At 39.4% G+C, this 12352-nt stretch overlaps 1 protein-coding gene across 5 annotated transcripts in view; it reads left to right on the forward strand.

Annotated features, from left to right (window-relative positions):
* Positions 1 to 12352, forward strand: part of TBC1D14 (TBC1 domain family member 14) — a 112307-nt gene that overhangs the window by 85142 nt on the left and 14813 nt on the right. For 4 of the 5 annotated variants that reach the window (XM_020992114.2, XM_020992117.2, XM_020992116.2 and 1 more), the window contains 3 exons: positions 774 to 845; positions 1404 to 1532; positions 4825 to 4934. In XM_020992114.2, coding sequence (XP_020847773.1) covers positions 774 to 845; positions 1404 to 1532; positions 4825 to 4934 — 311 coding nt within the window. The remainder of the gene's footprint in view (positions 1 to 773; positions 846 to 1403; positions 1533 to 4824; positions 4935 to 12352) is intronic. The other variant, XM_020992115.2, reaches the window with a different exon arrangement.

Consider the following 12352-nt stretch of genomic DNA (forward strand, 5'->3'; position numbering starts at 1 on the left):
AAAGATATGTCTTAGAGGAAATAGGGGTAGATTCTAGAGTATAGGGAGAGAGAGAGATCAACAAAGACGGTCTCATTAAGTGGTCGTTTCATCACTTTGTTGTTTTCCACATTTAATAAAATTTTGTGTTCCCTACTGTTGATATTTGTAAAAGCAAGTGGATTGAGCTTTTGATATCTCTCAAGGAAAACCTACCCAACTGTATTGCTGTTTACTTGTGTGTGGGTTCTCCACTCCTGTTCTAAGTGGTGAATGTATGCCAGTAATACACAGTAGTTGAAAGGAGGGGAGCAAAACTGGTGCCTTCATATATTTTGAAATAACAGGGAATTAGCTGTAGGGTTAATTTGTGAGACTGTACTTCCTACATGTGACAATAGCTATATAGGTAAAGAAAGGAAGGCAAAACTGAGAGGGCAGGCAAGACTCGTTGAGAGGTATGAGAAACAGAGAAGCTGAGAATGGTGAAGAAACAGAACAAGGAACAGCAAAACACTTGTCTGTATTGTATGCATGTTTTATAGATACAGCTTATTTTTTTCTGTTCTGAAAAAGTGTGTAGCTATGTAGGAGAAACCAAGCAAAGAGCATAAGGCTAACATTCAGCATTCAAACCTAACCTACTGCTCTTCTAAAGGGGCTAGGCTCCAAATTTTGTTAGTGAGATAACTTCATAGAATTAACTATGGATTGCTGATAACCCATGTGAAAAGTTACTCCCAGTACTAACCATACTTATGCATGTGTTGTTTTTGGTGTATTGATTGTTATAGGGTGGTCCATATCATGACATGTTGCACAGTATTTTGGGCGCTTATACTTGTTACAGACCGGATGTTGGTTATGTAAGTGAAGTTATTCTTCAGTGTTTTGGGGTGGTATAAGCTGAACAGAAATAGGACTTTTTTTGTAGCATATTACAGTAGAAAATCTCAAGTTAAATTACATTTTCTCATCATTTTTGATAAGGAAGGAGAATGAGAAGTCTGCTGATAAATGACCTGTCACAAATTGCAGAGTGCTATTATGTGGTTCATCTTTGAGGTTAAAAGAGATAGGCAGGCTGACAGACATACAGAGAACAATAAGGACCAGGGACAGACATAAATGGGGTTAGGGAAACGAGCAAAAACAGATGAAGGTCATGAATACATTCCCTGGTCCATCTTAATGTTACCTACTGAGTTCTAGACATTGAGTTTCAGTAGCAAGATTGGTGGTGGGGGGAAGTAGATGGGAAAGGGGCTATTTATTTCCCTTGTAATGTGTTGGAATGGAGAGTGATATATTTTGAACCATAAGAACACCCAACTTTCAGTTTGCGAAATATAATAAAAATGTGCACTGTGAATGTATACATACCCATTTTGGTTGATACTAGTTTAATATTTTTCTTCTTTTAGGTTCAGGGCATGTCGTTTATAGCAGCAGTATTGATTCTGAACTTAGACACTGCAGATGCCTTTATTGCATTTTCTAATCTTTTGAATAAACCTTGTCAAATGGCTTTTTTTCGAGTGGACCATGGCCTTGTGAGTATTGTGTAGTTGCTGTAGTCATTTCTATGAAATGTTTCCCCTTTATCAGTAGTGTGCAAAGAACTAATTATAGTTGTCAATTACTCCTTGCTCTATCTACTTCACTTTGATGCTCTGAGACTTTAAATAATTCAGCTCATTACTGTTTTTTTAAAAAAAAGGTCATTTTCTCCAGTAGCATTTATCAGAAATGACATATAGCATAAATAGACCCTAATTATTGGCAAGATCAGACTGAATGATATTACCATAGGCTATAGTTGACCACCAAGTTTTGTTAAGAGGGCATAGTAGCACAGTGCTACTTCTTTTATGAGTAACTGTGACCTGGAGTGAATTTGATTACAAAATTTTCAACTTATCCAGAGCAATCACCCTATAATTGAATTGCGTCATCCTAGTAATTGTCGATTTCCAAACTTCACTTTAAGAAATGAAATTAACTCAGATTTGAAAAGGGAAAGTGTAGTTGTTGGCTTATATTATTTTTTTAAAACACTGGGAAAATATCCAATATTTCCAGATATAAGTGATTATTAACTTTGTTGGCAGAACAGTGGTTGGAGTGCTAGACTTAGAGTCAGGCAAACATATGGTCACAATCCAGCCGCATACAATTATAGCTGTGTGACTGACCCTGAGCAAGACATTTAACCTTCTAGCTAAGTTTCTCAATCAGCAGAACGAAGATTAAAGCACCTTTGTTGTGAGAATAAAATGTTAATATTTCTAAATATTAATATTTCTAAAGTGCTTTGCAAACCTTGAAGCACTATTCAAATGTTATTATGAAATAAATTTAAAAGGTACAAGTTAGACTATCAGTTATTTAATATTATGTATTAGAAAATCCAGGTGATTTGCAATCAGAAAGCCTGGATTTCAGTATTTACTTTGTTAATTATTAGCTGTGTGACTTTACGCAATAAACTTACTGTTTTCTGGGGCTTACTTTCCTCCTCCATAGAAGGAGAGTTCAGGAATAACTTAACTCTATGATTCCTCCTAACTTTAAATCATGTACTGTTAAGGAACTTTGTGTTAAAGTTGCTATTATTTAGTTTTTAAAATTTATTTCTTATTTGCATAAACACTTCCAACGAAAAATGTCTTGTTACAGATTGTTCATCACCACTAAAAATATACCTTAATCAATGAGCTCGTTTCATTCGTTGTCAGTTTTATAACATCTTTTAGAGTGTCAAATATTTTAACTTGTTTGGCTGTTTGTTAGGGGTAATAGGGGTAATAATGTAGAAGGGATCCTTGTGCTGGGGGGTAGATAAACTAAATGGCCTCTAAGTTTCCATCACACTCTGGTTCTTAGGTAAGTTTTTCCTTTAGAGAAGAAAGAGGATTCAGACTTCTTAAATTTAAGAATTAATGTCAGTAAATTGGAAAAACACATATTTGCAGGTACATGTGTAACTAGTTTAGCTTTTGTGTCAAATTGAGCTTGTGGAAGAAAAATATCAATATTAATACAGCACTCTGTGATTTATGCTCATCTGTGAGAAACTGAATTTAACATTAATCTGTGTATCCAAGCCATTTCTAGTTTGGAGAGTCTTCCATTCCCTCTGACATAATTCTCTGTCAAAGGAAGATGTGAGGTAAATTTATAGAAATTTTGAACAAGGAAAAGATATGTTAAAATGTAATCTGTGTTAATCTTCAAGCAGAGTTGAGGAACCAAGTTGCCTGGACCACTCCCCTTCCTCCTGAGCAAGCAAAGGGACTTTGTCTCTTCCACCCATCTTAATCCTTTCTCTGTGGAGAGTAAAGGCAGGTTCTAGCATCAGTTACGTCAAGTGGGTAGGGAGGCAAGGATGTGAACAAACCTGAGTTACTCCTCTTAAAAGGTTGGAAACCCCCCAATCCATTTCCTGAGAAAAGCCTTTTTATCATCAACTTCCCACTTGCCTTTCTGAGGAGCTTTCCCTAAGAATTTCGGAAAGAGTTTTAAAGAACTTTTCTTTCTTAATATTCTGTTTTACTAAAAAGATTTAAAAGAAAGTATGCTTCTACAAACTAAAATCAGGTGTAAGCATATTTTATCTTGAAAGATCAATTCAGATATTTGAGTTCTGGGGCACTATGCTTGGTGCTCTCTGGGATGCACAGATGAAATGACGTAGTATTGCCTAATACAGGTTGATTTTGTTTTATATAATATATGCTTTTTGACCAAGATATGTAAACTTAGTATTTTTGATTTTAATCAATTCCTACAGCCCTTTTTGAAGGAATACAAAATTACATAAGTCGCAACAAAAAAGTAATCATTCACTTAAAGGACTATTTTACTTTTATGAAAAATACACTTAATTCTCTCATAACGCCTTCTTTAAGAAGTTGGTCATGGGGATGCTTGATCTAGCATAACTCTTTAAAAACCATTCAGCACCTCATCTCCCCTCTTTATTGAGGTGGGGGGTGGGGCTGCTGCTGGTGTGGAATATTTCTTGGTTTTGCTGAACTATCCCTTTTCTCCCACTTTAAAATATCCTTGTTACAAGGGACAACTTGCTGGCTATGGAAGGAGGATTATATATTTGGAAATAAAATTACATTAAAGCAAAAGATATCAATAAAAATAAGATTAACAAATAAAAGTGGTGTGATAGAAAGAGTACAAGTCTTGTAGTGAAAAGATGTATATTTTCAGCTTTTCTGCTTGGTAGCTTTGCGACCTTAGACAGATCACATAGCTCTCTGAACTTCTTTCCTTCTCTGTAAAATGAGAAGAGCATTTGCCCTACTGTCTTCCTCAGTTTGTTAAATATATATGGAAGTACCTCCCCTCTCCCAGATACTAAAGCTCTATGTAAATGCAAGCAGGTACTTCTGTATTCATTCCTGTGAAGGATGTGATGATGGTGGTGATATTAAAAGTAGCCGTCACAGTTGTTACCTTTGGGGATGCAGAGTTTTCTACTGATACCAGCCAATATAAAGTTTAGCAGGCACAATGACTTACTAAATACTAGCATAACTCTTTCCCAGAAAGAAACCAGGGAGATGCTTTTCCGGATAAAATAGTCTCTGGGTTTTTTTGGTTTTTGTTTAACACACAAAAAAAATTATTATTATTTTAAGCTGTTTCCAATGAATCCATGTTATGACCCTAAAAATGAATAGATTGAAATAATTCTTAAAGCCCATACCTTTTATGAACAATGTTGATTTTTCTGTGATGATTGAATATGATAAATGACTATACATTAAACAAGGCTGACTTACATCAATAATTTGTTTAGTACTGCATTTCACATTGTTTCCACAGATGTTGACATACTTTGCAGCATTTGAGGTGTTCTTTGAAGAAAATCTGCCAAAATTATTTGCCCATTTCAAGAAACATAACCTAACTCCAGACATCTATCTAATTGACTGGTAAGACTTAGAGATTTGTTCTGTGTTCATTTCCATACAAACTCCCCACTTTTTCTGATTTATCTAAGTTCTGTCAAGGACCAGCTCTTAATATATCTTATACCATGAAGCCTTCCCCAGCTGTCTCAGTCCTAGATGATCCTTTTACAGAGGAAAGCCAGTGATCTCTGTCATGTAAATTTATACCTTCTTGTTTCAAGCCATAACATCAGTGTTTTCAAAAGCACGATTTCTTGAATCGAAAAAAGACTTCCCTTGTGGAGAGTGAAATGTTGCCTGGTAGAGGAATCATGGCATAACCTTATTAGTAGTAGAATAGACTCAGCTGTCTTCTTAAGGATCACTTCTCTGCCAGTTTGCCTGGATGGATTTGTTGCCCATTAGGCTCATTAGGTTCCTTTGAGTGTTTGTAAAGTGAAACAGAATGTTGATGCTTGTGTCAGAGACCATTGGTGACCAGTCCCTGAGCTTGAAAGTAGCCGCTGCGGCACAATTAATATGTGGTCACAGACCACTGATTGAAAAATGCTTATCTAGAGTAGTGGTCTCCAGAGTAGGGGGCCACAGGGTGCATAATCAGTCAACCAGAGAGTAGACATCTGGGTTGCCACAGGGTGCATAATCAGTCAACCAGAGAGTAGACATCTGGGTTGCATCTCACCCTCCCCATTTTAGCCAGTCTCTAAGCTTTTCTTCATCACAGCCATGCTACATAGAGCCTATGCCCTTCACCACCCTTGTAGCTGTGCTGGCTTCAAACCTCATCCTATGTCTGCTGAGCATTTCTGCCCAGGGCAGTTATAATCTAGCCACAGCCATAGGCACTGGCAACTATACCGGCAAAATCCCCTTCCCTACCCGTGTGCTTAGACTTTGCCCCGCAGGTTACCGCAGGCATTGCAGCAGGCAGTCTTGAGAATAGGACAGAGTTAGCTGCACAAAATGAGCAGGCTTGCAGCTAGACTTTTTTCCCTTTTCTCTTTTCCCTCAAACCCCCTTCTCAACTTTCCCTTTTCTGTCCGGATACTGCCATTCTTCAGGGACCAGGAGCTGTCATCCTCACTCTCACTTCACATGCACGGTCACTCGCAGATCTTGTTTCTGTCTCTCCAGCATGTCTCCCCTCCCCTCATAGAACCGTCACCCTCATTCAGGCCCTTTCTCACCATGAACCATTGCAGTAGCTCTTCTGTGGCCTGCATTCCTCAGGCCTCTCCCCGGTCCATCTTCCAGTAGGCTGCCAAAGTGATTTTCCTAAAGCCAGATCAAAAGTCAGTAAGCATTTATTTATTAAGTTGGCTTACTTTGTGCGAGGCACTGTGCTAAGCACTAGAGATACAGAGAAAGGCAGAGCTCCCTCCAGGAGCTCAAAACCTAATTGGGGAGACAATATGCAAGCAATTACATACAAACAATTTACAGTAGGATAAGTTAGTCATTTCTTGCAGAAGATAGGGTTTTAGCCGAGATGGGAAAGAAGCTAGCAAAGCCTGGAGGCAAAAGCAAGGAAAGATAGAATTCCAGGTGTAGTGGACAGCCAGGAAGATGGTGTCCGTGGATGATAGAGTCTGTGGAGGACAATGGGTACAAGAAATGAGAAGGGTAGGATGGGGTCAAACAGAGGGTTTTATATATGATCCTAGAGGTCATAGGGAATCACTGGAATTTGTTGAATAGGGAGGACTTTGGACTTAGGTTGTGAGCCTGGGAGACAGGAAAATGGTGGTGCCCTGGGAAGGGTTTGGAGAGGAGGAGGAGATAATGAGTCCAGTTTTGAACTCATAAGGCCTTTGAGATACCCAGTAGGCAGTTGGACAGTCAAAACTGGAGGTCAGGAAGAAGGTTGGGGTGGATAAATAGATCTGAGAATCATTTGTACAGAAATGGTCATTGAGTCCATGGGAGCCGATGAAGGCGGGGAAGGTCTGATCAAATCTCCCCTATTCGGTAATGTCCCGTGGCTTCCTGTTAGCTCAAGGACCAGATATTTGCCAGGTACAGCTCTTCATCACCTGGCTGCCTTGCTACTCCTCTTGCTCGTTTCCGTCCCCCCCTCTCAGTGCTCCATGGTCCGGTCATTCTGGCCTCCTTGCGGTTCCACAGTCTCCCGTCTCTGTGCCTTTGCATTGGACTCCCATCATGCCTGCTGTGCCCTCCCTTCTCAGCTTGGGCAGGTAGGTGCTATAGTGGAGGGAGCACCAGGCTGGAGTCAGGAAGACCTGAATTCAAATGTGACCTCAGGCACTTACTAGTTGTGGGCAAGTCAGTTAACTTCTGTTTGCCTCAGTTTCTTCAGCTATAAAATGAGCTGGAGAAGGAAAAGGCAAACCTCTCCAGAATCTTTGCCAAGAAATCCCCCAAAGGGATCACAGATTGTCAGACACAGCTCTAAATGACTGAACAGCAGCCACATCAGGCTGGGCCCCCAGAATAAGAAGAGCCAGTTGTCAGTGCTCTGATTTACATGGAATGTCCCACGTTGAACATAGTGCTGGAGAGAGGGTGTGAGATATACAGGAGGAGGAATCCCTGACGTGTTCTGGCATCTTGTTTAGGCACGTTCCTGGGCAAGTCACTGAACTCCCATTTGTTTCAGTTGCCTCATCTATAAAATGGGGATAATAACAGCCCCTACCTCCCAGGGTTGTTGTGAGGATCAAATGAGATAACATTTGTAAAGTGCTCAGCACAGTGGCGTGCCTGGGACATAGGGAAGAGCTGTGTAAATGTTAGCTAATATAATTGTTGTTATCCCTCATCCTGTCTTTTTTTAACTCAAGTTTAGGATTTGACATTTATCCCTATACATTTTATCTTACTCTATTCGGCATATCATTGTAGACTGTCAGGGTCTTTTTGGCTCTGAATTCTGTCATCTGGTGTGCTAGCTACACCTTCTACCTCCATGTCTTGTACAAATTTGATTAACTGGATACATATGCTTTCATCTAAGTCATTGACAAAAATGCCCAACAGCATTGGGGTACAAGGACCTGTAGAAGGCAGAAGCACACAATTCTTACTTGTTTCTGTTTGTTTTGCCAAACTTGAGGTGGGCAGTGTGGCTCATTTCAGAGAGCACTAGTCTGGAAGCCAGGAAGGCAGGAGTTTATGTCTGACTTCTGACACATACTGACTTTGTGATTCTGGGCAAGTCAGGTAAATGCTCAGTGCTCCAGGCAGCTTCCTAGGATTATTAAGTTGCATAAAAGGTGCTGACTTGCATTGCATTGGTAAAGTGACTTTCCTCATTCTTGTCAAATAAAGAAATATTAACATTCAACTCTACATTTTAGGCACAGTTCTTCCAGGAACAATTTTTATTAATTTAACATTATTCTAAATTCAAGCATTGTTCTGTTTGAGGAAAAAAGTCTCAAGTCTCATAGACTCCTCATGACTTCAGACAATTTGAAGTAATATTTATAGGAATCTTGAGTAAGGAAAAGGTCACAATATGGTAAAATATGGTTTGGGGCTAACCATCTGCTCTAATAGAATAATAGCCATTAATCTTACCTTAAAACCACTCAATTATTTCTTTGACTCTGCCCTTAAGGTTAGTCATAGCTCTAATCTTGTGGGGGGGGGGGAAGCAACTTCTTAACTAATCAAGTAAATTATTTTAAATTTGGCAACCATTCTTAGTCCGTTTTCCCTGGGGATTTAGTTTTTGTTTTTGACCTTTTACATAATTTTGAAAAAGAAAAGTCTAGAAAGAGCTAGAGAAATATTTATTAATATTTTCAGTTGAACTAAAAAGGAACTTTTTAATACAGTTCTGCACACCAGAGTCCTAGACATGACATCACAGGTCCAATCCCTATCTTTTCTTTGCAATGAATGGCCTTCAAACTCCAGAAGATAGAACAAAAATGGCTAACAGGGAATCTAAACCCGAGGGCAACTGAGAATGTAATGGATGCAGTTGCTTTGAGTGAGTTTGGCTTCCCAGACCCAGATGAACTTGGGATATTCAACTTACAGGTGAAATAACTGGTTATCTTTGAAATATAATGGAAAACAAGTTAGGTACACATGACATGTAGACATGGTCCTGATTTTCCAAAGTGAAAAACAAATAATTTCTCTTCTATCTGGAAACTGTAGATTTTGGTTATAATATTCTGGAAGTTTTCATTTGGGGTTTTCTTTCAGGAGATGACCAGTGGATTCCATTTTCCTTTGCTCTCTGATTCTAATAAGATTTGGGCAGGTTTTTTTTTAAATGATTTCTTAAAATGTTATAGATAGGCTTTTAAAAAAAATTAGATCTTTCACATAGTCCAAAGATTCTTAAATTCTTTCTCCAGATCAGTTGTTTGTGACATGAGATATCTTACATTTTCTTCTATTTTCTTTAATCTTTTGAATTTGTTTTAATAATTCTTATTTTTAATTTCTGTTTAGTCCATTCTGATTTTTAAGGAGGTTGTTGCTTGGGCATGGCTTTGTGTCTTTTATGCCAAGCTGTTAATTCTCTTTTTAAAGTTTTTCTTCCATAGTTCTTATTTCTTTTCCATCCTTTTTTCCTCTGCTGTTCTCATTTCTTCTAAGTTGCCTTATTTGTTCAGTAATTCTAGATGAACTTGCATCTGAGCTGTGTTTTTCCTTTAGGTTTTGCTTGTTGATGTTCTAGAGCTATTACCTTCTTCTGAGTTTGTGTCTTGGATGTCTCTATCACCAAAATGACTTTTTATGGCCAAATTATTGTTTTTTTTTTATTCATTCTTCCAATTTTACTTGCTAAATGGAGAGTTTATACTCAGGCTGGACACCTCATACTTTTAAAGAGAATGTGTGAGCCTTGTTTGGGTTCAGATTTGTGTTCTCTGGTGTCCAGATGCTCCTTTCTCTATATAGTTAGTGTTCTTTGAGGGTCTTGGGTGGCTTAGGCCAGGGACCTACAAATTCATTGGGCCCAGAGTAATCTGGTCTAGGATGAAGTCTGATTAATAACTTCTTGGTTTGGGTTTTGCAAGCTCCTGACCTGGGTTTGAATCTGGACAACACAGCTGTAGGCTCACCCCAGTTGGAGTTTCAATAAATTGTTTTTGGCCCAGGCCACATCAACTAACTGGAAGGCCTTGTAGGTCTAGAGAGATGGAACTCAGTCTCAGTCACCTGGTCTGATCTCCCTGCTTTTGTTATTTAGCTGCGGGCCTTAGGTCAGGCAGCAGGCTGAATTTGAGACCTTGCTCCAGGGTCTGAGCTACTTAGATGCTTCTTGGCCAGTACATAGCTTGAGGTGTGTCATTCAAGCCTAGGTGTGGGGTACATCCTCCGTTGAAGCTAGATCCATGATCTGACTCAGTGCTCCAAACCACACAGCTACTGATTGCCTCGTATGCCTACTCCTTCCACAGTTTTGGGCCCCACTTCTCTCCCAGTTCCACTCCTAACTCTGAGTTTTTCCACCTTGGTTCCATGCTTATATCCTTCCCCACTTCCCCAGCTCCCTTTTATCTGTTATCTTCCCCACTGGAATATAAACTTTCTCTTAGGAACTCTGACAAATACAATGACCCACCACAGTTTCTAGGACTCATGATGAAACATGCTATCCTTTAGATAGAGAAGTGCAGATAATTACAAATTTCTTTTCTTCTTTCTTTCTTTCTTTCTTTCTTTCTTTCTTTCTTTCTTTCTTTCTTTCTTTCTTTCTTTCTTTCTTTCTTTCTTTCTTTCTCTTCTTCTCTCCTCTCTCCTCTCTCTCTCTCTCTTCCTTCCTTCCTTCCTTCCTCCCTCCGTCCTCCTCCTCCCTCCCTCCCTTCCTCCCTTCCTCTCCTCTCCTCCCTCCCTCTCTCCTCCTCTTCCTTCCTTCCTTCCTTCTTCCTTCCTCCTTCCTTCCTTCCTTCCTTCCTTCCTTCCTTCCTTCTTCCTTCCTTCCTTCCTTCCTTCCTTCCTTCCTTCCTCTTCTTCCTTCCTTCCTTCCTTCCTTCCTTCCTTCCTTCCTTCCTTCCTTCCCTCCTTCCTTCCTTCCTTCCTTCCTTCCTTCCTTCCTTCCTTCCTTCCTTCCTTCCTTCCTCCTCCCTCCCTCCCTCCCTCCCTCTCTCCCTTCCTCCCTCCCTCCCTTCTTTCCTTCCTTCCTTCCTTCCTCTCTCTTTTTCTCTCTCGCTCTCTTTCTCTCCTCCTTCCTTCCCATCCACCATTCTGAATTTGTTTTGCATGGCTATATATATTTTTAGTAGGGCGGTTAGATGATGAAGTAGATAGAGTGCTTGGCCTGGAATTAGGAAGGCCTGAATTCTAATCTGGATTCAGACATTTACTAACTATATGACTCTGGGTAGGTCACTTAACCCTGTTTGCTTCAGCAACACAAATTTTTCTTTCCTTCTCAAGAGGTGAAAAAGAGGGGAGGAAGAAGGAAAGATTTTAGATCTGAAGACAAAAATTGAATTAAAAAAAGAAAAGTAAGCTGTGAAATGTAGTTTCATATATACTCCTACTCTACATTGCACTCACTTTATGGAAATATTCGCTTTATATGATGTTTGTTAAATTTAGAATAAGACTTAGTATTCTGAGTGCCTGGCATATTACAAGTGTTTAGTAAATCTCTATCTATTGGAACCTTGATAGCTGTGCCTTCTTAATAGGTAGGGATTAGATGGGGAAGATTAAAGCTTTTATTTAAAGAATATTTCCTAATAATTGGATATAGGGATAAAGGACAGTGTCTATACCAGTGATTTTCCTGAATGAGGAACCTCCTCTCTGCAGATAAGCACCTCTCTGTAGCTTAGTCTTAGAGAGTTGCTTGACAGGTTATTTGGGAAAAAAACAAACCTGTTTCACTGGTTTCCTCATGATACCAAGAGAAACTGAGGAAAGCCTCCAGGAAGCTGGGTAGACCTCTTGTTGAAAATGCAGGGGAGGATGTGGACAGGAGGATGGGAAGGTCTGAATGGGCTGTGAGCGGTGTCATTGGAGGGAAAGAGACCGTTTAGCCCCTGGACTTGTGCACTATCAACGCCGAACCAAAACCAGAGCAAGACTGAGTCGCTGACACCCGCCTTTCTGGCAGGGAATCTTGTTTTGCTTAATCACTTGACGCTCCCTTACTTGATGTAGATGAGCGGCACAGAACGTTTCATAACTGTCAGTGCTCTCCTACGCCTACTTCAATGTTCAGACAACAAAGAATACGTATTTTGTGGGAGGTATGAGATAAGGTCATTTAACTTGTCAAAATATTTCCTGTGATAATCAAATGAAGGATTTATAAGGAAACATAAGTGGATTTAGAGGGGAAAAAAGTCTTGAATTAATGAAGGGATTTGATAGCTCATTCCCTGCTTAGATCTTTCACAAAATTTAAGTTTTACCAATACTTCTGATACAATGATCTTACTATTATGATGAAGGTTTACTTTTTGAAGAAAACTTTTAGGGTAGAATATACCCTGTTGATC

This window comes from Phascolarctos cinereus, unplaced genomic scaffold, assembly GCF_003287225.1.
Source record: "Phascolarctos cinereus isolate Bilbo 61053 unplaced genomic scaffold, phaCin_HiC Scaffold_9;HRSCAF=440, whole genome shotgun sequence".
Classification (NCBI taxonomy): Eukaryota; Metazoa; Chordata; class Mammalia; order Diprotodontia; family Phascolarctidae; genus Phascolarctos; species Phascolarctos cinereus.